The sequence below is a fragment of the Elaeis guineensis genome, chromosome 14, assembly GCF_000442705.2.
Source record: "Elaeis guineensis isolate ETL-2024a chromosome 14, EG11, whole genome shotgun sequence".
Lineage (NCBI taxonomy): Eukaryota > Viridiplantae > Streptophyta > Magnoliopsida > Arecales > Arecaceae > Elaeis > Elaeis guineensis.
This window is the reverse complement of record NC_026006.2, coordinates 55,190,068-55,215,671: the sequence shown is the minus strand read 5'-3', so window position 1 is coordinate 55,215,671 and position 25,604 is coordinate 55,190,068. Positions and strand designations below refer to the sequence as shown.

Genomic DNA, 25,604 nt, shown 5'->3' with positions numbered 1-25,604 from the left:
GTAACATGCAAGGAGCTCAACAATTTTATATGGCTTGAAGCACTTCACTTTAGGGCACTAAAGAGTTGTTGGACCAAGTTCTTTGCAACTTCCCTTTGGTTGGGCACAGGACCACTGGTCCCACTAATTGATTCCACAATTTAAGGCATGCTAATCTCAAGTATTAAATCAATACCATTTTTTATAGGCCATGCGTTAGGCACAGGCACTAAAGAATCAGTTCCACACCGACTTTCAAGTGTTATACGATGATTGTGGCCAAAACTTCCGCACAAAAATCTTGCCATAGCCTTGGCGAACTGCTCAAGAAAGCCAAATAAGGAATGAATTGCCTAAACAAAGGGAACCAAGAGATAATAATGTATTACAGGTGTTCATAAAGTCATCGAACAAGCTAATTTAAAAATAATAATAGAGAACTCGAATGATAAATTAAGTTGACAAGAACCTTTTGGTAAAGTATAAAAGCGAAGGGAGGGACACCCCTGCTGATTACCAATATTCTTTTGGTTTATAGATTTCCCATGGGCATAAGCTTACCCCTGTTCCCACGTCGCTTGATCTGAAGAAAATAAGGTGCATGCATGCACGTATGCGTTCTGAAGGTGCATAGAAAATAATAGCATGTTGTGCTTTTTCATGGCAATACACTTGCAATACAAATGAAAATATTGAGAGAATCAAGTACATGAAACGTTGAAGCTTGTTTAACTGATTATATCACTTTAACAATGGGACTTGTACATTTAAGCCAAGGAGACCAAGCAACGTCATGTACTTTGAAAATCACCGAGATATAAAACTCAATAGAACGTTTGAACAATTTGAGGGGAAATTGAGGTGGGGTTTCTGTAGTACTCTTAAACTAAGGGGGAAAAAAAGACACCTCACAACATGCAACACCATAATTAATTTATAACGCTAGATAATAAAGATCTCTCTGCCTCTCCCACACAACAGCAAAAAAAAAGAACAAGCTTATTTGTGCTGATAGTGTAATAACCTTCTCCATTCTGCCTGTTTCAAATGATCTTTTTCTTGTTCGAATTTCACCAACTAGTTGGTTAACTATAGACACCATGTTCTCCCCCTCTCTATTCTAAGCACTTTAGACAACCATAACTAGAATAACAACCATACAGTCCAATGTTTGCATTGCCCCAAAGCCCATAAAATGAGTTCAAAAGTTCAAGCGGAAGGCAAAATCAGTCCAGCCCAGCCTCTCTTGAAATCATTCTACCAATGTAGCTAATGAATACAATACTAAACAGAAGAACCACCAACAATGGAAGAAAAAAAGAAAAGAAAAAAGAAAAATAATCAATTTCCAAAAGTAAACATCGCACATAGGTTCCAGTTTACACAACCCAATATCAACTCCTTTCAATTACTGATAATTCCAGGTAGAATTGGTAATAAATCATCACACAAAATTCTTGGACAAATAAGAGAGCCTTTTGGTGGGGAAGAATCATCTGGATCATAGCATGGCACTGCCACTTTGCATTAGTCATGCAATGACAAGATACAGCTAAAGGAACATTCTATCGGATCCTCCAGAATACCACTCCAAACATGAGAGCACATCAAGAATGAAAACAACAGAACTTCAATTGCGACAATCATCTCCTCAAAAGCTTCATGATGTCACCTACCAGATGCAAGGATCCTGTCACAAGAACCTGCATCGGTCCAACATAACGAACCATCTTCAGAATGGGGACTAAACTTCAAATTAGAGATATTCAATTTGTTTAGCTAAATCTTAGCTGCATCTCAGAAGGTATGATGCGAGGATTTGTTGCAGTGTGCAGCCCCACATGGGTAGACAAATATAATCAAAACCATGATATATGGGGTGGTGGCACCAAACAAACCATATATACAGTTACCACTGCATATTATATGCTAGTAAGTCAATGGTCACTTTCCCCTACCCACGACAAGGTGGTCATTCAGCACCTTTGCAGGAGAGAAGTGCCCAATTCCTAGCTCAAATTATGGCTGGCCCTCTACCATATAAAAATATTTTAGCTGAGTCACATTCTTTCTACGTCTTTTTAATTTAGTCTTGCTTTATGTGCATCTACAACTATTTTAAAATTTTAAGAGGAAAAGATAATGCCATCATTATTTTCTTTATTATCCCACAAGTATTATGTGAAAATTTTGCAGACCTAAAGAAGGGGAAAAAAATCTTGACCTAAGTGTGTCTGTCATTGACCGTAGGTTGAGTAGCTTTACCTGAAGTCGCAGCGAAGGGTTTTCTTTTGCATGGTCTCTTAACCATGTTACAGCCAGTGGCAATGATGGAATGACTGCACTATGAGCAAAATGTCTACCTCTGGGGTCACACTTTTCTAAAGGATCTCCATTAAGAAATTCAGACGATGATGAGTTCTCAAAGTTCTGAAACTTGCAGGCATCGCCAGTAGTTACATCTGAAAGGAAATAAAGCAGAAAAATAGTGATCCAGTAAGACAAGAGTCCTGCAAGTGACTTGAGTATCATGCATTGTTTATTTTCTGATCACTTATAAACACTTTATTTCTGATAAGATAAATTTCACTCGTATAGCCAGTCTTAAGAGTCCTGACAAACAATATGGAGATCAGTGTACAAGAAGAAAAAAGAACAAAAAGAGACCAAAGATGCCACAACCCACAAACTTATAAGAAGCCCCAAACCATTGCAACGAGTTGATGCCATCTTATTATCGTAAACAGTACTCTCCAAATTAATTTGGAAATGAAAAAATAGCAAATGGATTCTATCTTCACTTTCAACCAATCATGAAATAAAGCTGCTTGACTCCCAGTCTCCAAGTACAAAAAAGAAGATTCAAGTTACCAAAAAGTAGGCATTTTGAATATTGCATCCTGCCATCGACGGTTTCAGGGTAAAAGCAGATATGTGGGAATATAGGCAAGGATTCTACAGTCCCAGGACTTTGACATAATTGGTTGTGCACTAGTGACAGCATTTATGAGCTTAAAAAATGAATGGCCATAATTTTGACTCCTATTGTATGCCAACATGCATTAAAATGAAAAATAGCCTGCATCCTGGACTATAAAATCAACACAGAAAAATATAGCACCTTTTCCATCCATTAGCTTCTCCCAAGTTCTTTGGAGGGTTGACTGCCACGAAACATCTGTTGAAGGATCAGATGTCCCTATTGATGCACCAGAATCAACCCTATGATATGTGGACAAGCTGGGCACAAAGAGCGCTTTTGAGAAATAGACACCTGCGGGAGATAACACAAAAGTCAATAGTACAATGGCTTCAGCAGGAAAAAAAAAAGAGGTCCATGTATAAATTACAACAACCAAACATAAACCAAAGTTGCACATTTCTGGAGTTTCAAGGAACCTTCAATGTGCAATTTTTCTTTTTACAAGCCATTCAGAATAAAAACATTAGTTAAAGTCTCTAGTCACTAGTATAGTTTGTTGAAATACAAAATATGATCTTTTCTTGTAAAAAAAAAAGTATCAAAATCTAGATATACAGAATCTGGCAATAGATGCTTATTTCTGCAATTTGGATATAATGGAACATCTTATTCCATCATGTCAACAGGAGATTAGGCAATGTTAATGATGATAGGAACTTCTGTGAGTTACCCAAATAATAATATGCCATTCTTCAAATAATAGCCAACAAAAATAAATATTATTGATGATGAAAGGTGGGAAATCTGTACATTAACATTTCTATTGCTCTACATGTTTAGACCAGTTGAAGAGTAATGTCTTCTCTTCTGATCATGTCCTTTGCCACATAACAATGGTTGGATGAAGTCCCCAAAAGAAAGAGAGCGTTTGGGTAAATCTTTTAAGAGACAAGGGGTACATTGTCCTATTTGGTTCAAAATGAATTTCCTTTAATAATTTTGAATCTTTGATACTGGATGGGTGGACAAATATGGGATTTTTCAAGTTTGCTACACTTTTCTCCAAAAATGAGTGATGGGGATGCCATCATGCTGGTACCGACGCAGATATTTCTAAAAGTTTTGGCAAAGGTTCTCATGTGTAAATTATAAGAAACCTTGCCTTCTATATCTCCCACCCATAATGTTTTCATGATTTCATCAAAAGAGGGTGGTCCTTACAACTATTATTTTTCTGAAGCCTTAAGAAGAGGCAAAGGGAAGGAACCAGAACCCCATACATTGGTTTTGTCTTGAAATGGTACAAACTAGTACAGTATCTATATGGTCAGTATGTACCAAGACTCTTAAAATCAATAAAAATGAAAAGCAACTAATAGGGTATTGGTACAGACTATAAACACTGACTGTAATAGACCAGTATGGTCCAATCAGTTTCGTTATCCCGAGGGTGGTACTACTACCAAGTTTCTATTGGAATAGTACACCAGTGGTATTGTCTAATTCCAATGGCATTTGATTCCTTGAAAGGAACAGTTGTGAGTTTTAAAATCAAGATTAAGAGCGCTAAACATCACGATAAAAATCAAGGTTTGCCATACTGTACCAAACCAAGTGGTACAGGGACATACCATACTGTATCAATTCAAAACCGCACACAGTATGGGGGGCATTACCGACACTCGATACGCTGAGCCGACCCTGTACTAACACAGTAAGAGGATGGCACCTGTACGGGATCCGGCACTCAGAGGGCAAACCTTGATGAAAATGATCGAATCTATAAGTTGGTTTAGGGAATGAACCATGCCATGTTTCCAATCTAAAAAAAAGGAACCACGTCATGTTTCCTTCCATTCTTTCTGGACTAGTCAAAGGCAGGGAGAAAGTTCAGTTTCAATTTTCAAGTTCTATAGATTTAAGACAACCAGAAATATCTAAATTCTGTTTTACTTTGGCTAGGGAATTGCTACATATTACAATGAAAAACTTGTGCCTTTGTTGGATTCATGGAATAGTCCTATGCAAGGCTCCTTTATTGTCCATTTCCAACTAATGGAAAAAAAAAAATCAAATATATATTACTGCATTGATAAAGACCACTAAAGAGCCCCTTTACAAGCTTCAGTCTTTTTTGGGTTGACATCTAACTTCAGAGCATACTTCAACAAAAGTTCTAGTGATATAGCATAAATATCCCATATCTTGTTCTCAATTCGAGCTGATATGCTCAAAATATTTCAATTACATGTCTCAACAGCAAACAAATTTTTTTCAATCCTAAACACGGTGAGAAAGAAAAAGATTGACCCTAACAAGCACATGGAATACCACATGCAGAATATCTCATTATTCAGAGAGACAAAACATGCTATATATATTCGACGTAGTCAAATAAACATTTGAAACATTTTCTGAGAGTTGATACCACTTGAAGCACAAGTATTGATAAGCCGAGGAAGCAGAAGCTGAGGGTCCCTCATTTCCATGCAATTAAACAAAAGAATCTACAAAAAAGTTCAACGATGCAGATTAGAAATTTATTCTTCGAAACAGAATGAAATCAAATAAATTCTTGACATAATATACAGAAGGATCTTGAAGTGTGCTGGAGAATAAATGAATACCACACCTTCTGTGATATTTTGTCAGATCCATTACAATGTCTATTATCATGTTGAGAATTATACTGCCCATGAAATTCTTTGACAAGGTTATTTTTTATGGAATGCAGGTCATCTCTTATGGCTTTGGAGAACCATCTTGCACAGACTTCCATGCTTTCAGGACTATGAGCACCATCCAGGAAAAATATCAAATCACCAGAATTTCTGTTCCATTCCGACTTTAGGTCAGATTTCTCTGGCTTGTCAATAATGATTTGAGCCCGACCAGGAAGACTGGCACCAGAAAGGCCTCTTAGAAATGCTTCTGGTAATGCTGCCTCTAAGTCTTCCTGATATGACCATTACATAGAAATCAGCCATATACAAAGTTAAATTACAAAAGTACTCAGATCAATATCCGTAAAACTGATCATACTAAACCAGCAGAATATTAAGAAGTAATGTCCCACGTGTACCAAACTTTTTTTTGTAATCTTAAAAAATATTAACAGAAATCATTCAGTTTGTCATCCTACCATGATGTCAAAACCTTATATGCCCAGCTAAAATTTTAAAATTAAAATAGACATCTACAGTTTTACTTGATGCAGAATTTTTGGCATTTTAAAAAAGAACAATACAGAAGCAGACCTTACTAAGGGATCCATGATTACCATGCTGCCATTAGGTGTTGCAATTAGTGCCATGATATCTGGATTATAATCTGTCACATCCTAAGACTATTCTGGAAATTATCAAATCTGCGCCAGTTTGATAGATTAGAAACAATTTCCCCTGTTGGCTATTCATAAAATGAAAGTTGTATCATATCTGCGTATAATTGCATAAAAAAGAGACCCATCCATCAGGCAAATGTCACTAAGAGCCAGGAAAAAAGGAGCTCAGGCACGTCTGCCAAATGCATAGAGAAGATCTCAAGTTTCTGTATCGCTGAAGTAGAAACAAGCAACAAAACTGATTACCACCTCATTATGGATAATCTGGACTCTGGAGGGTGTTTTTTTTTTTTTTTTTTTTTAAATCTAATAGCACTCTAATCCACTTAGCAGTCATGCAATAGGATAGTGATTTCAAGTTGATGTTTGTTGTGAACATTCTGCATTAGCTGCTTAATAGATCATACTTGCAGGTAACTATGATCTAAATGAGACCTCTTTAAAGTGGTGCATGAAAAATAACTAACCTAGTGCCTTTAATACAGCAAATGATAAGGTTAGGTTTTAACTTCTGCACTTCAATTTCAAACTAAGAAGAAAGCACTCCGTTTTACTCCAGGTATCATATTTAACCTGGAAGGTACTGATCTTCAAAACTTCAGTTTTTCAATCACCATACAGGAGCAAATTATCCTATTTTCCAACAGATTTCAGTCAAGATTTTATTATCGATGAGCTAAAAAGTCTTTTATGTTATGGAAGTTAGTCATAAATAAATACAATGTCCACAAAAACATAGATAAGGACTCAGTTTCTAGTTGGAGTTACATTTGAAAGAATCTCTGGATGCCCAGTTCTTTGAAGCCAACATTTGCAAAGAGCAACAGCAAGACCAGCATTAATGAACTGGTGGTCTCCAGCTAAGCCAAGCTTTAATCCATTCAGCATCTTTGAATCAAGTGGTGATGCTACTCTCAGAGGAATCTGCACTTAGTATGAATGGACACATTATGGCCTTATTTTCACTTCAAATTGAAAATAAACTTGACAAAATTAAACCTGAGAAAATAAATTTCGTGAATAACAAGATCTAAGTATTTGTAACAATATAATTTCGGCACATGATCTCCTAGGAAGTACTATGTTTTATGAAGTAAATCAGTATTGCACCTTGAATCAGGAATTCTATAGTAATTGATAATCTCCGAAAGAAGAAACAATGGTCTGGTAACCGAACTACATAATCCATGCAAAGGAAAATGAATTACCTTTAATGTGGATGCCCTCTCCTGAAGAGCGAACATTGCCTCTGGAAGTTGGGGGGCCGTAAATGCAGGAACATTGGGCTTTATGTGCAGGGAAGACATCAGTGTTTTTCAGAAAATTCTTGAAATGATGACTGCATAATTGGGTAATAAAAACAGGAAAAAAGGTAATAGATAGTCCATCATGAGGTACCAGCTTCTTGCCAGTGTTAGGCAGCATGCTGACAAGAGCTTACCTTAAAAATCCCAGCCTTTTCTGAAGCAATTTTCTCAATGGTATCTCCTGCACGTAAATTAATTATCCATGGTTTTGATTCACATTAAACTGTTAATAACAATAACTTTCTGAAAATAGAATGGCTATGGCTGAAGACAAACAAAGAATCAGCACAAGAAATCCTAAAGGTCTAATTAAACAATTACAACAGAAGACTTGATCAAAAGCTTCCACTAGCACCAAGTATCATGATCAGGCCCAAATGTAGCCAAATAGAAAAACAAAAACAAGCAAGAAAAAAAGAAAGGGACTATCAAGAGACGCATTAGAGTGCTAACAAAATTTAGGATCAAATTCCACTTTTACCACTACATAGCAGGAACATAGTAATATCATAATAGAAAACTCTCTTCAAGTGATGACTCTGAAGAGTAAGGGAGTGATGCACCTATGACAAACCTCTGCCCACCAATTCTCCAGTCGTCAGGTAGGGTATTTTCTTTTTTTCACTTTTATTTTTTTGGGATGGGATGGGGTGGTGTTGTGGTGCTGTTGTTTTGAATCTTTTATGCATTGGAAAGTAGCTCTAGAATTTATTACCCATATTCTTTTATGCATTGGAAAGTAGCTCTAGAATTTATTACCCATTTTCTTTTGCATCACTATTTTTTTGGATAAGTTGCTAAGATCTATCTATATTTCTACAATAATAAATATACAATAGTACTTATATATTATTATATATAATAATTTTATTATATATTATAAAATATAATAATATATACTATATTATGTTACATTATATATATTTATATACTATAATAATGCGCATTAACATTATTAGGCTTAGGGGTATTTTAGGAATAAAATGAAAAGATTATTTTACAAGATGACGGAAAAACGACTTACCCATCCAGAGAAGCATAAGAATATGGGTAAGTTGGTTAATAGGAAAGTTGACCCACTTTCATGATATTTACCCACCAAAGAATGGGACCTTATTGCCATAGCACATGGTATGATGCATGCTATACCCAACCTTGGTTGATACAAGGTGAGCATGCTATCTCACCAATTCTTCTGATTGTGTATGAAGAGAGATTTAGGTTATAGTTTCTTCTCAAATGAAGGATCAAAAAAAAATGACAGAAGATGGAACATCATTTTGAATTTTTACAAGTGTCATATGTCCCCAAGCATAGATGGAAGCTTTCTTCAAAGGAGGAAGGAGCTCCTATTGTTGATGCTAGGAGCCTAGGATAACACAGGCAATATTAAAAGCTTTTACATGTTCTGATGTCCATAAGCCTGCATGGAGGCCAGCTCCAATGAAAGAGCTCTTAATCTTGATATTGATGGCTGCTTGTATGAAGACCTACACCAATTTGGCATTGTGAGGAATATGGAGTGTTGTGATCATTCTAAGTAGAAATCTCCTTATTCTGCAGATGGAGTTGCATGCTCTATGCATGTGCACATACATGCACGTATGCAAGGTAAGGTTTGAGTTATAAAACACATAGGGTTGAAACATAAGAGCTTACAAAAATGTCAAATTCAAAGCTGGGGGTTACAAAGTGGAAATCCAAGCCACTGGATATGATCTACAAGGTTTAGTATGCCAAGAAATGAAAAATCCTATGTCTGAGAGAAGCTTGCATGTGCATCAAGTTGTCCCATATAGTTTTAACAGGATAACTCAATATTTTGATTTTGGACAAGCAAGGGGTCTTAGAACATATATTTGTTTGTTTATATAAGCATCTTAATTCTTACACCTAGTAGATAATGTTCGGGCTTAGGTTTTGATTTTGCAACCCCAGCTTTGAATTTAGTAGTGTATGTCAAGGTTTTACGTCTCGGCAAGACGGGGGGCATCTGAGCCGACTCATCCCGTTCCTGCAAGAAAATGGAATTGAGACAGGCCCGGGACTTTGAAACCCTTCCATGTAGGAAAAGAAGAAGAAAGAGAAAAGAAGGAAAGGAAGGAAAGATGAAGAAAAGAAAAAAATGAAAGGAAAGAAGAGGAAAAATAAAGAAAAGAAAAGAAGGGAGAAGAAAAGAAAGAAAAAGGAAGGAAAGAAAGGTAGATGAAAAGAAAGAAAAGAAGAAAAAAGAAAAAAAATGCAAGAAAGAAAGGAAAGAAGAAAGGGAGAAAGATAAAGGATATCCATTAGGATGGATAACCAAGACTGCTGTCGGGATGTGATGGGACAACGGAGCATCCCATTCCATTGAAAAATCAGGACACTTTTGTCCCACGGGATTTAAAACCTTAGTGTGTGTAAGCTCCCTTTTTCCACCTGTGCACCACATGCTCACACGCATACAGATGCATGTGCGCATTTATGAGCTTGAAATATTTCAAAGTCCATGTGCATTTGTGCTAAAATGGTTTTTACTCTAAAACTAAAGCCTAGGCCTAAATTTTTGTTGAATGAGGCCTTAAGGCTCATTTGGTTGGCTTGAAGCATTAATGCCCCTAATATTATAAACTAAAAGATCATAGTAGAGCAGAAAATTTTTTGGCCACAATGACACCCATACTGAGGCATCAGGAGAGTTTATTCATGAAACAATGAAGCAATAAAGGTAAATTCATTGCAAAAAAATGTGCTCCACCTGGAAGGAAGGATTTACCTAATATCTCCATATGGTCCATCCCAAGCGAAGTTATGCCACAAACAACAGATTCCTTAATCTGAAAATTACAATTCAATAAGTATCTTCATGCTGTAGGTGAAGGAAAATAACAAAGTTATGTATAACACTGCAAGCAAATCAAGTCCAGTGCAAGCCAGACAAAAACATGAGCTGAAGAGTTCAGCCTGGGTCCAAAAGTGAATTTGTTTCCTATTTATCTAAGCATAACAGGTCTGGATTGTATTGAATTGGATATTGACTAACCCTGCTTAATGAAATCTAGTATGATCTTTATTGAATATAAAAAAGATAGAACCCTACTGAGCAACGTTCATAATCTTAGAAACAGACTCCATACCAGTACCATGCTGGTACAGTGTCAATAAGCCCAGTACAGGGGCCAATTCAGTAATATCGAGGCTCAGGGGGCCTCCCATAATTAGTCTTAGTTCAGTATCGGTATGGGATGGTACACCTAGTATGAGATAGTATGCAACAGCAAACCTTGCTATTGAGTAACAACATCACTCAACCCCTAGAAAATTTAAATTGGACTTGCTCAACCTATTCCATCTCCCATTGAATTTGGGCCGGACTCCAACATGATAGACCTGCTACCTAACTGAGACAAGCCTTAGTAATCCTAGTTTCTAGAAAAGAAATAAAAAAGCAATGTTGCAGGAAATTTGTTTTCAATTAATAAGGAAACAAGAAAAGATGAACAAATACCACATTTGTTGAGTCAAATCTTCCTCCAAGACCAACTTCAATAATTCCAACATCAACCTGCAAGCAACAATAGTTCACCTTAACAACTGAACAACACAATGGGTAACTGAAAGCTAATATTGCACTTAACTTGGTCAGATCAAGGAAATCATTTATTAAAAGCCGTCATACTAGCTCTCAAGCATAACAAGAAGTGGACTAGTAAAATCTTACAGAAAATGATAATCAGTAGTAGAATGAGAAAAGGGACCCAGTTAGATATGCAAAGACCTCAAGATGGTCACTCAGCTTAATTTCACCAAATCACCACATATTGTAATATATTATGACAACTGCACGTGCGCACGCGCACACACACACACACATACATAGAGAACGAGGGAGAGAACCTTTTCTTGAAAAGAAAAAAGGACAAGTCAAAAATTATATTTTTAACAAATTAGATCTCATTTATTTCCTAAAAATAGTTATATCAATTGTTATAGAAAACGATCATGATTACGTTTTTACTTTTACAAACTAACAATACATTGATGGAAAGTCCCAAAAATTTGAACTGAATTCTTCATTCTACATAGTTCTCAAATGAAACAATTTAAATTTTCACTTCTTGCATGCTATGCAGCATTATACAGTTCTCTGCACTACCCAGCAACACTAGCTCCAGATAGAAGGACGAGAAGTGTATGGTAACTAACTAAGGTCTGAAATCCTTTCAATTTGGCTATGAATAGAATAAACAGATATTGGTCTCACATCTTTGTTTTAAAGCAGCCTAGTGTATTACAAATTTACATGACAAATGCACCAATCAAACAACAAAGACGCATGGATGACCTCATCTGTGAACAATCTAAAGATATGCTACAAAAACACCTTTTTTGTATAATTTAAAGTTTTATACCATCTTTCCCAATCTGAAAATGATAAATATGCATGTTCCAGTACTATATACCATATCCTAGAATTTTATGAACATGAAGTCCTTTTTCTAATATACATTGTTCTTTCCATTTATGCATCACTGGAAATTCATGTACTAAAACATGTAAGAAACTCTAAACCATCAGTAACAATTACAATTACAATATTATAAAAAATATTCATTTTAAAAAATAAGAATTCCAAGATGTTCGATTTTGTGCACCTTTCTTTCCATGGTATATTCCTTCTTCGAGAGCACCATTGACTTACCTTAGCTTGAATCAGATAAATGTTAGCCCCCCAAGGCAGAAGTTCACAACACTACTTCAAGCAGATAGGTTCTAGAAGCAAAAAAAATCTCTGCTACTTCTAACAATGGTGCTATAACATATCACTCATTTTTTCTCTCCCAGCCATATCAAACAATTTACTTCATAAACTTCATTGAATGTTCTGCAAGTCAAATTTCTTTTGTATGTTCTTCAATATCCTTCACAGTCTGAAGATATGTCAGGAGTCAAGAAGTGCAGACTAAAATGATAAATGTTGCATCTTTCAAGAAAAACTTAGAAAAACTGCCTCAAATAATCTTAAACAGGCCCATCAGTGGATTGGATCTTGACCCAATGATCCATTCCAAATTCAACCCACATTCAAAGGTCAGGTCACAATTTCTGATCAAATTAGCAAATGGCAACACAATTCAATAACCAACTCAATAACTGGACCAGACTTGGACTGGGGTCAAAATGACCCATGGTTATTTATATTTCATATTATCTAATAAGCACTATATTGACATTATTTTCATATATCCGTTGAGGGGCCAACTGTGAAAACCTTACAATATTTGAAAAGATAGGAAGTAGAGATCACCCATTCCCTCTCCCAAAGTATATAGTGGACTGTCAGATCAGGTCAGGTTTTCGGATCAGAAATCCATTTATTAACCTCGTTCGGTTTCAATCGTTTTTTGCCAATCCATTGAGTAACCAGTTCAGGCTTTCCAGATTTCAGATTAGATTCAGATCAAACCTGTTCTGATCCTAACATGACTAAAATTAGGATTCTAGTTCTGGAGGCCTTACACTTCCACTGAGATGATTCTTGTTCAAGTTTCTTTTGACCAATTTGTCCAAATAATTTTCTTTAAAAAAAAATGTTCTGGTTTGTGGTTTACCTAGTTCAAAATGCTATCTGCTGAATACCAACTGTGCCAAATACACCAATCATTGTATTTATGGATGATGATAATGGCATTGGTCAGGACTCTTGAGGGTTTAGGAAGGTTCAATTTCTACTTCATAGCCTAAATTAAAAGTTAGTTTGCACTTGTTCATTTAGGCAAAGCAAAAAGGAACAAACTCACTGTCTCTATAAAATGCAATAGGGAGGTAATGGTCAGAAATGCAAAGTATTAAAAGAAACAGTAGTGATATCAAGTTCCACAATCTTGGTACAGGACCCCAAACCCATATCATCATAGTAAGGTGTCGGTACACACGGAATAGAGGTCACTTTGGTGTACCAATACTTGGTACATGGTGCATACTAGTTCGGTACCAGAATGGTACAGTATTGCTCGGTATGCACTAGTATGGACCAGTATGGCATACCATAAGTGATATGATATATGAGCTCAGAACAGAAATCCAAAAAAGCCACCATTATCAGAATAAATTTAAGTTCACTAATACAATTAACTTGATACAAGCAAAGAAAAGTTTCACTACTTTATAGGTTTTTGGACAACCTTATCATTTGTCCAAATATTGCAGCCACTAGTGAATCAGCCCAAAAATCATAATTAGTATTTGCACTTATAACTTTCACTTAGATTTTGTAAGTGGTGTTCATCATATGTATTCCTCTCTACCCCAAATAAAGTTCTGTACAGCTAACCTTTTCAGACAAGAATATCTTAAATGCCAACAACGTGAGAAAGTGAAATAGTGGAGGCATCGGCAAGTCATCCCCAGCTTTCGCCTGCAAAAGAAAACCATCCATGATAAGCATTTCCTTTCCTTGAATGTTGCTTAAATTTTTCTTCTAAATTTAAAAGTTTTACACTTCGGAAAACAGAGGTATAAATTCAAAGCTGTGACCATTGCATATCATACAGCAGTCAAACTGTTGTCGAACAAAGAATAGTGGAACCAAAATCAAGCATTTTCAATTAAAATAAGGGTGTTCCATGTATTTGTAGTTTTCTCTGATTCAGAAGTACAGGTTAGATTCAAATTGGAAAGTGATAGGGGTGGCCAGCAGGTCTGTTTATAGAAGGGTAAAACTAAAACCTGTTGATGAAATGTGTCCTCATATCCACATCACAAAGAGTTTACGTGGGGATAAAATAAGAAACAGAAAAAGGGGGGCAGCTCTAGAGAAACTCGTAGTATTGTTTCTGACATGGGAAAGAGAAACGAGGCAGACCAGTTTTCAGAACTTAAGACCATACTTGTTCCCTCTCTCTCTAATTTCTTCTTCTTCTTTTTACTTTCCTACCTACTTGCTCTGTTTTATTTACATTACCGCATCTATTTTCTTCATATCTGATGTGAACATCAGATCTTGTATATGATTTATTTCTGAGGTAACATTGGCACCTATTCTTGCTCATTCATTTAATACCTTTTTGTTGTAACTCTTGTGAAGTTGTGATCACATTTTTACTGCAAAACAAATGAAATTTGTGCATGATTAAAGTCATGTCTGATATAAAAACCAATTTCTTTGCTCACGTTTAACTCAAAAGAAATCCTAGAAGTAAGGTTCGTTGTACTGCCTTGAACCGCCTGGTTCCAAGGATACCAAACCATACCGAGGCAAATTAGGAATGGTTCTGCCCTCTGGTTCGATTTTTTTTTTTTTTGCCGATTTCAATTTGAAATCAACAAAAAAAAAGGAAAATTAGGGATCCCCAGTTTCGAAACGAAACAAGCGATCACCTATTCTGATGAGGGCTCTCTCTCTGTCCGCCCCCCCCTCCCCTTCAGATTTTCCTGTGTCAGTAAATCCCGAAACAGCACAGTATGGTGCAGACCCATACCGTGCCAAATCGATCACCGAGCGGTATGAGTACACCCTCTGATATAGATGGAGCGAACCTTGCATAGAAGCATGGTATGCCATATTGATCCATTCCAGTGCACACCAAGCATACCGAACTAGTATGCGCTATGGAAGGGATACCACATCTCAGTATGCCAAACCAACCTCCATAGCCAACAATACCAACACTGTACCAAGATGGTACCGGTACAAGGTCTGATATGGAGATTCTGAACCTTACCGGGAAGCCTTATATTCAAGTAGCGACCTTAGAGAACCCTCGTCTTAGCCCTCTTGTACCCATTAGAATCATCAAACCTAAAATATATTATCAACTTTTGCACAAATGTAGTTCACTTACAGAAATATTTCCATTAACCTTAGAGAATATAAGCCTTATAAGCCTCTTTCCAATACTCCCATAAATTAAACCAGAGTGGCCCCTTAATTCTTGGAAAACCAAAATTTGTCCAGTTCTGTCCTGTTATTACATTCCAGACAGAAAGCCTTTAATTTCACCTAGAACACACACAATCCTAACATCTTGGAATTTGCATCGCATGGCAATATTGATTCTCATAGATCATATGACCACATTGGAGAAGAAAGCCATGATCCCAGACTGCTGCAATATCACTGTCTCAGACAACTTCAGAATGGCTTTTTGGCTCGATAACATGCACAGAGCCACATAGACTTCTCACCATAATGGATTCCATGAAGTTAATGTCTGTTTGTGTCAGCAAACAGTAACTGGTTTCCATTTTATTTTAAAATCAAATTTAACTTAATATGTGCCTTCACCTCAGCCATTTATTTCAACTAGATGGTTCGGATGGCCCTGGAACCAAACTGTCCAGGTTGAGCAGTTATAGGTTGATTAATTTGATAATCAAACCAAAGCCATCATTCATGTAAATCCGGTTTGATCATCTGGTCTGCTCAACCTTCCACATGTCAGTTTGAACAAACCTGATGGACTATGACTGTATGACTATGACCATACTTTGGTAACAGGAAACTTCTAATCAGAGTGCTGCACCCACCTTGGATTTCCTTATTCTTATTTTTTTCGAGAGATAATTTCTCATTCCCACAGCTGAATCCATTGCCACATCCACTCTCTTTTCTAGTAACTAAGGACCATTAAAATTGGCGCATGTTACATTTTTATTGTAAAAATTAAAGGTGAAGTTATCAAGTAGCTATGTCTTCATATGGTAATGATCTTAAAGAGCATGCATAATTGTTAGTCAATATGGGATGTAATATGGAAGAGATAATTAGCAAAAACCTTATATATGATGCTGGTCAGTAATGAATCAAAAGATGGTAAAATTAATTTCACATAGACAACCACAAGATCTGCCAAAAGATTATTTAAAATTTAACATATATCAAATCTGTCTTCAGTACATAATTTATAGTCAACTCCTAAGAATAAAAGCCAAAATAAGCATGATTCCTCTCCGGACTGATTCTGGAACATGTATAACAAATTATTCGCAATATCAAATTTATCTTTTCTGTCTTCAATTGCCATGTATTAAATGCCAAATCTTAAAAAAAGAAAGAAAAGGAAAGAAAATAAATTGTTTTTCTCAGCACATGGTAGATGTTTCTAGGCACATAAAGAAGAAGAAGAAGAAGAAGAAGAAGAAGAAGGCAGAAATGGCCACCTTCAGTTGGTTCCAACAATCCCAAAAGTAATGTAGAAAGTTTTCTCTGGATATATCTGACCTGCAAGATAAGTTCATTGATCATCATGAAACAAAACAAAGTGGCAGATACTAAGGAGAAAATGTCAAAAGAGAACAGGTAAAAATTAATAGATTTAACTCAGACTTAGATGATTAACATAAGCCATGACCAAAATTTATGTCTCAGAGCATTTCCACTACCGATCACATCTCTGTCTTGGTCATCACATACCAATATCCTGAAGGTTTGCAATGACTCCTTAACATTCAAATATTTCGACTAAATGAATCTGATCTGTTACATGTACTTGATTACAGTGTATTTTTTTGTTACGATTTATTGAAGGGAGCATAGGTATTCTTCCATCCAGCAAAAAATAGAGGCTATTAATTTACCAAGAAATACCATTTGTTAGAGAAAAATGATTGCTTTTCTTGTTCAATGAAAAGTAGAAATAAGAACACAAAGTAGCGGATGGTCAGCTTCACATCCTTCACTATAATAATGGTTTTACATATATTTGATATAACCCAGCCCTTCCTTAGCCTTACTCTCCTCTCATTGCCTTTGTCCTAAATATGGAGCCTTTTATGACCAATGCTACACCACAGAACACTTAATTAACTATTAGTTCTATGCAGTGTCACCACATATCCACCTGGACACCTTGCTGTACTACTCTAATCATATCCACAAATGTCATAACTAATTATAAACTTGTATCAAAGCCATAACCAATGTTAACAAGCACATGAATGTTAACAAGCACTATCCCATCTATACATTTTAATATTTTATAGTTTAAAATCTATATTCATTGATCTGCTCCATCAATGGTTACATCTGTTGCAATTGCAAACTGCAAGCACAAGCCAATAAAATGCTCACCTTACAAATTCCCAAAAAGGACTCGTTAATCCTTCTTGTCCTCTTAATAAGCCTCCAACACAAACCTGAGCCTTCCACCTTGGAAGGTCCTACGATGGTATTCTTAGCATGTGTTTGTAACATCTGAATAAGTTATTCGTGATTTTATACTCTAATGGTGATTCTATGAAATATTTTTAAGTCTGCATCTCTGAAAAATATCTTGACTTACTAAAATTTTAAACCAATCTAATCAGAACTCTGAAAGGATTATTAATTCTTTTAACAGAATATTAAAAGGCAAGTATGTTTGGTTTTTTTGATAAACAATCTACCAATGGCAAAGATCAGCTTCCCATTTAAAGAGCATTGTACAACATATTTACAATTGCAGACCCATTGGACCCTGTAACAGTACCATGGTGGTACAATGTCAATACGCTCATTATGGGGTCAATTTGGCATACTGACACTCAATACGTCCCCCTTATCAAGTACCAGTTTGGTAAAGGTACAGTCCCATATGCCCAGAGAACCTTGTTGGCACACCTTAAAAATATTCCATTTATATATTGTACCATATAGTTTATGTTGCCAGAAGACAGCAGCACAAGCTAAAAAATTTAGCCCCTAATAATGCACATAAACCTCAATATGATTTATATGACTTTACATCATTATCACAAATCCTAAGCTCTATCGTTAGAATCGTACGAGTCGCGAGTCGACTCTTACGACTCAAGATGAGTCAAGGCTTGGCCGAGTCAAACTACAATGACGAATCGAAAATGGGAAAGTATTGTACATGAATCAATAAATTGTTGACTGAATCGTGTGAATAGCCGAATCATCTAATACGTTTGAGTCAGAAATGGTAAGTTTCCAAAATCCTAGATCTTGTTGTTCGTTTTTTTTGGAAGTTGAAGAGTCCAAATTTTTGCAAATTCAGCTTTCAAAATAGTTCGCAGAAGGAAATTGAACCAATTTCAAGTCTTTTCAAATTCTATTTCTCCTACTCTCTCCTCTGTTCTTCAATATCTCCCTCTACTAGTGCATGTGACTATTTCTCCAAGCTTCAAAGGCTTCGACGACAAGAGGAAGACATCTTCCTCTTCGTGCGTGTCCCCCGTTGCTCTCTTTGTCTCTCTTCATCGTTCCTCTTCCCCACGAGGAAGCTTCAAAGCCTCTGTTAGGTGGCAGCCTTTTTCCTTCACTGTCACGCTCTCTCTCTCTCTTCCTCCTTTTGAGGAAGCTTTGAAGCCCATGTTTCGTTGGCTTCTCTCTCTTCGACTGAGAGAGACAAGTGGACTGTGGAGTGTTAAAAAATCAAGACTGAAGCACAAGCCACTTAACCAGTACTGTTCGGATCCTTATTTCTTCTATTTGGGCTTTTTTGATTTCTTTTTTTTTAACAATTAATAGTTCTTATTTTTTAACAAAAATATTATTATATTTTTTATCATTTTTATAATGCAAATGTTGATTTTATGCTAATTCCTATTATTTCATAAAAAACTAAATTTGTTACTAAATCTTATGATTCAAGTCGCGATTCTAGTCAAGGTATGGGCGATTCACAAGTCGAATCCCGATTTGACAACTATGATCCTAAGATTTTTATGATCAAAGAGTCAAATTATAATAAACTTTAGAAAAAATTCTCTTTAGAAACCAAAAGAGAACATCGGTGTGATAAATCTAATGTCATATGGTTTTAAAATAACAATAGCATATGCATGTATTACTTTCAGCAAGTGTTATCATAAAATTGTGAAAATCCTAGATAAATTCAATCCCTTAGCATAAACTTTATGGTATCATGGGCCTAGAATTGCAGAACAATCTCCACAAGGAGCACTTAGTATTATGTGAATGGGAGTGGCTCCTCGGAAAATTGTGGTATGCAGGTGATAATTTGCAACAGAATGAAAGCTCACACACTTGTAGGAATTTGGAAGTGACTCTAATTCTTCCAACTCATTCATTAAGTAAAAAAAATCACGCTTCTGCATCATATGATAGTGTTGCATGAATCAGCAGCAGAGATACTATATAGATAGTGGAAATGTCCGAGTCACATCTTTAAAACAAACTAATTCCCTACAATTATGCATGTTATAGCTTTTTAATACTTACCCATTAATACGATAGCGTTCTCTGACATCCATAAGGTGAGGGGAAGTGAAAAGTCCAGTTCGAAAACCACATTCTCTTAAAATAGCCTCAGAAAATGTGCATGTTGAACCCTGAAATATTACTCTATATAAGAAAAGAGCTGGTTGGATCCACATGCATCAATTTTAGTTGATAGTTTAAATTTACACAGTTATTGATGTTATAAAATATGTCTATACTAGATTACTAGCAGCTATTGAAACAATGAGCGACTTTGCTCTAGATTACAAGGGATGAATGTAAAATCTTCAATGGCAAGTTTAATATACAATATATTTAACATGGAATAGTGATGGTATTAAAAACAAGATAACAGATCACTGTTTGCTAGGAAACTGGCCTTAGGCTAAAAGTTAACAAAACAAGATCCCTCCAGGTGTATTAAGCATGTGCTAAAGAAAAGCCTCACCAAACTCAGCTTGATGACCTCTTCATATGGATGCTGTGTAAGATCAAAATGAGTTGTAATGAATTGCAATATATTTTCCTGACTTGTTTCAGTTCCAACCCAATTTTTCCGAGTACAGTTAATGATAGCAGATCATTTTGCAGTTATATATGGCAGTCTCCTTTGCTATTTTGTTATTTACTTTTTTGTTGAAAGCCCATTGGTAAGATGGTGGTGCATTAGAATTTATGTTCCCAAAACTCATAGATACCAAGAAAACTTTATATATTTGATCAAATAAAGCTTCTGGTATCATGTTGTCAAGTAAGCCTAACATAAATGTCTATGCAAGTGGCAATAGCTAATTGGAGGTGGAAAATGGCAGAAAGGAACATAAAAAGAAAAACAGAAAAAGAGGGAATAAACAAATAGAAAAAGCAAAACAAAGAAAGAAATTGAAACCAATTAGAATATTAATATGCCAAAAAAAGGATTATCAAATGATGGAGAGAATGACAAAATGCATCATAAATCAACGTTTAAAAAGATGTAAGTTCCCAAAACAATATAACCTCTTCAAAGTTAATTGTGCTGAAAAAATCCGAGAACCATTTCAACATAACAAAGGTACTACCTTTCCTTTAGTTCCAGCAACATGGATAATCTTAAGTCCAGCTATGCATTCCTCCAAATCTAATATCTGTATAGAAATTGGCACATTATATTTTTAAACATTGACATATAAGGATAAACGAAGTTTTGACACCCAAAGATTTCAGATCAGATAAGAGCATGACAGCTATATTTTAGTCTGGGGAAAACCAGAACAAGGCAGTTGGCAGTTGGCACCCAGATAATCAAAACATTGCTTAATAAGATAATAATTCATACAAAAACAAAGCAATATAACAATGACATCTGATCTCAGTTATTTACAATGGATATACAATTCTATGAAAGTAATAGCTAATCAGAAAAACAAACAAGATTTGAAAGTAATTATCTGCATTACAAATAACCACCCTGATGTGAATCATATAGCTTTCCCCTGATAGTAGTGTTTAGATTATCAATGGTCATAAGAGTCTAGGAAATGTCATCCTAACTTCATACATGTATATGCAGATGGTCCATCCTTTCAAATATATCCCTGTAGACAAACATATGCAAACTTATTTATAAATGTACCAAGCATTCTGGTTGTCATTACAGTGTTGTCAGATATAACAACCTCTTTGTTGCTAGAGTTCACACACATGGCACAGGATATTGATGACACCTGCATCAAAGCATGTTAATTGTCTCCTGAATGAGAATTTGAGGGACATGATAGCTTCTGTATTTTCCAACTAGTTTTGACGATTACATCATCTAAAAAAGCTTGTGTCAAATTCACTGCCTGGTGCAGGTCACTTTAGAAGCACCATTTGAATACATAGTTGCCATCATGATTAGTAAGCTTCCTTTCTGAGCTGGAATTTTTTGAATAAGCATTTTATTAAACTAAAAATACCAAATGATAATGCGATAATGACATTTGGAGCAGAAAAAATGGTCAACAAATTCAGATTAAGGAAGATGGCACCAACAAACCCAGAGGTCTCTATCAGCAACAGGAGATGTTACATTGGAAAGTGTTGTTTAGAAGATGGCTGCAGGCACACCATGACCTTTTGACATGTCAAAACTTTATCTAGGAAGTTGAATAACTACAGTCTATGATTTTCTATGTAAAACATAAGGTGCATCCCAAATCAGTAATGTGATTCACCCTACAAAGTTTAGAACATCGACATGGTTATGGTCATCCCATAAAACATGCTAAATATTAGGATAGTCCTACAGAATGTCGACAGGTTGAATAGAAAAGTTTCGCGGATATAAGGACTAAGGAGTAAGGAGTTTTATGGATGCAGAAAATATCACATTCACAAATGATCAAATTGGATAATTACAAGTTAAAGATAACCTTACATATAAAGTTATAGAAACCATGCAACCATACCTAAATAAATTAGAGGAAGTGTACTGCTTTGCATCTACGTATACTAGTGGTGTGCACATTAAACGCACGTGAAGGAGAGCATGAATGGAGTGATCACATGAAAGGAAGCGCCAGTGATTTTGATCCCGCCTGATCGATGCACTCCTGTTTTTAGTGCTGAGGTCCAATTTTGTTTCCCTCAAGTGAAAGCTGAACCAATTATTGTGTGTTTTGGTTAACAGAGAAGCTATATATAGCACCTTAACAGGTTCCAGAGTTTCCAAATAGACAAAGGCTCAGAGGGACCACGACCATAAATTTGTTTTATTTCTAAAATAATAGTAGATATGTATAAGTATATATGTGAGTATTCATGCATAAATGCAAATACAAACATACAAATGTGTGTGCAGGAAGTTTATTGCATTGTCCGTATGGATTAATAGCTGTGTGCTAGTGATTTGAACTGTGTATAAGGCCTTGCTGATATGAATGATTATAAACAGGGGATAATATGGGTACTTTATGAAAAGTTCCTCTCAGAGTGGATTTACAAAAAGCACTTTTAGGTAAGAGATGACAATTATGGAATTCAAGCTTAAGCATGAAACAGAGCAGCAATAGTAATAATAATGAAGAATCTAATTATCATCATGTACCAAGACATATCATCCATATCATACTTTACCAGTAAGACATATCTCTACACCCCTTAGTATGGTATCCTAGTGACAGATGGTACACATCTCATTTGTGCTGTGCCAGCACCAATAGGCATACTGTGTCCATGTATCATTATGCTACCATACCATACTGGTACCAATAATTCAACCCTTGAAAATGATAATGTCAAAGATGCACCAATTAAAAGCACTGAGATGGAGCTTGTCAACAAAGCTAATCTTTTAAACAAATTAGATCAAGTCCTTTTGATTAGTGATAAAATCTAATTCATTGACAGTTTATGCAAAAGGTGCTTCTTTTATCAATTTTATCATGCACTAGAGGAGTTGATTTTCAAAGTCCATTAAGAACTTGGAAACATCTAACTAATGTGGGTACAAACATCTTACTTGGTACCTACTTAACAAAAATTCTGACCATGAATCACTTGCAAAATGTGGCTTGTCCTCTGCTACCTTGTACTTCCTTTTTCTAAAGTGGACATAGCAACATAGCAGATCAAGCATCCCTATGATATTGTATGTGGTGGTATTAAGAAAATCCTTTCTGAAAATCTAGGTTGACTCATTATGCTTCAACACATCAGTGAAAGTTTCTTCACCTTGCTTAAGTCCTATGTTACCTGGAGCATTTTGGTTTAGCCTAAAGTACCTGTAACCAATGCTTAAATATGGATATCAGTTTGAGACTCAAACAGGTCCATATGAAGAAATCAAACTCTCACTTGATACCCATACCTAAGTCCATGTAAAATCTTAAGTCTCAAGTCTTGAAGTCAAGGTATAGTTCACCTAGAACGATCATCAATTGGTAACTCGAATGAAAAAAAAAGGAGGAATTAAATAAACTACCAAAAATAAAATCATCAGCAAATATATATGTTACATCATTCTACGTAGTCAAAATCACCTTACCTTAAGATACCTAAACATCATATCGAACTTGTCACCCCTCTTTGATCCATCACCCCTTTTGCGACGACTAATGAGGGAGGAAAGCGCTTCCATCGCAGTTTCATATGAAGAAGAAAGGGCCAATTCTTGTGAGTGCCCATGAACAACTCCATTGCTCGCCATTCTTTTAAGAAAAAATGATCAATATTACTGTCCAAAGAAACAGGGGGAAAATTTTGAATCAAATAAAATTCCAAATTAGACACTAATACGACCAATATCATGTCTTCCCGACATCTCTATATACAGAAGGCACACATATTGCTGTGTATGAATTTCGCCCACCAAGTTTCCCATTACAAGCCTCGGCATCATTACCTAATCCAATCCCATTCTATGGAGGCAGCTCAAGGGACAAACATCTAACGCAACCATCAACATCTCTTTGCTCCCTCATTACTACTGTATTAACCAAACTTCCCGATGACTCGATGGTTTATTTTTTCCAGAAAAAGGAAGGAACATGAAGATATTAACATTCCTCGCAATAAATCATGAGCCAAACAACAAATAAATAAAAAGAATTTAAATCGGATCCCGCAGCAAATCATCTAATACGTAATTAAAATGAGCAAAAGATCGTGAAATAGATCCGCACCAGGAACGATTCTGCGACGAATTCGGGAACAGTCAACGACTCACGTTATCGAGGGCGGCAGCAACTGGAGACGGGAGAGGGAATCGGCGTTTTTTTTAAGGCCCAAAAGAACAGGGAATATGCTGGGAGATGGACTCGGCCTTGGTGGGCGTTAAGATGCTTCCCAGTACCTTGGGAGTGCTGTTGACGCAATATAACCATTACCAAATTCCAATTTTACCCTCGAATGGTTCGGGTTCTATCTTTCGCGCGAAAGAATGTTTGATCTTCTTTCCCAACGTCGCCCGTCGGATCGCAATCCGCAGACATGCAAAGAAGTACTCCGAAAATGCCATTGTACCATCCAACGGTGGATTCAGTAGAAGGAGGGTGAATCCTTCGTTTGCATGAAATATACGACCCTGTCCTTCGAGAACTAGGAGCTTGCGGAACGAAAATAAGGTATCTTGCTGTTAGCCTATCTATAATTGGTATGGTCATTATAACGAAAAAAGAGGCCCATTGCACTGACCGTGAAAAATAGGCGTTATTGAAGCAACGGTATTTGTTAGCTATCAGATGTCTGGCCGTTATATGGTGAGTATGATGGCATTATTTGGCATTTTAAGGTATATGTTATTAATATAATAATATGTAAAATTATTTTTTATTGAATATATGTGAGGATTTAGCTCAAATGGAATAGTGATAATGCGAAGGTTTGTGCATCTCCTAAATAAGTACTATTTTTTAGAATGAGTCTTGGCCTAATGGCGAAGATTGCTCCACTATAACTAAAAAATTATTAATTTAAAATATAAAAATATTTTCATACATCAATTTTTTTTAATTAAAATATAATATATTATTTTCTAATATGTGAATGTGGACATAAGTTTATGACATTATTGTTCGCTACTAAAGAAAAATGATACTACTATTTAACTATTTGTTTTAAGTATAGAGGCTAATAAAGGCCTATACAATAGACATTCTTCTATTATGAAAAAATCCAATCCAATGATACTGGATAATCAATAGATCGTAATTTCTAATTTTTTCAAAATAAATGATTCTGATTTTTATTGTAATAGCCAATAACAATTTTAAAAGTGGTTTTGTCTGGAACAAAAAATAGGAGGGGCAGATTGACAATAGCATCATTGAAATGTCATAGATATTGGTATATTTATCATTTCATGTAAAGTCCATATGGACTATCATAGAAAGAGGTGCTTTGTAGTGTTTCTTGGCAAGTTTC

General features: G+C 35.8%; 1 protein-coding gene across 3 annotated transcripts; it reads right to left on the bottom strand.

Annotated features, from left to right (window-relative positions):
- Positions 1-1,123: 1,123 nt before the first annotated feature.
- On the bottom strand, positions 1,124-24,522 carry LOC105057666 (folylpolyglutamate synthase). 3 transcript variants are annotated; one of them, XM_019854628.3, is made up of 16 exons: positions 24,365-24,522; positions 23,728-23,916; positions 20,780-20,845; positions 19,719-19,828; positions 16,694-16,754; positions 13,866-13,949; positions 11,040-11,096; positions 10,308-10,368; positions 7,687-7,733; positions 7,454-7,531; positions 7,014-7,169; positions 5,535-5,858; positions 5,331-5,409; positions 3,101-3,253; positions 2,245-2,441; positions 1,124-1,682 (listed from the first exon to the last, which is right to left on the bottom strand). In XM_019854628.3, exons 2-16 carry the CDS (start codon positions 23,887-23,889, stop codon positions 1,623-1,625), a joined length of 1,695 nt encoding a protein of 564 aa, XP_019710187.1. In that variant the 5' UTR covers positions 23,890-23,916; positions 24,365-24,522; the 3' UTR covers positions 1,124-1,622. The 3 variants fall into 3 exon arrangements, with proteins under 3 accessions (XP_019710187.1, XP_010938644.1, XP_029124071.1); XM_010940342.4 differs by having other exon boundaries at positions 23,728-23,890; XM_029268238.2 differs by lacking the exon at positions 23,728-23,916.
- Positions 24,523-25,604: the final 1,082 nt, after the last annotated feature.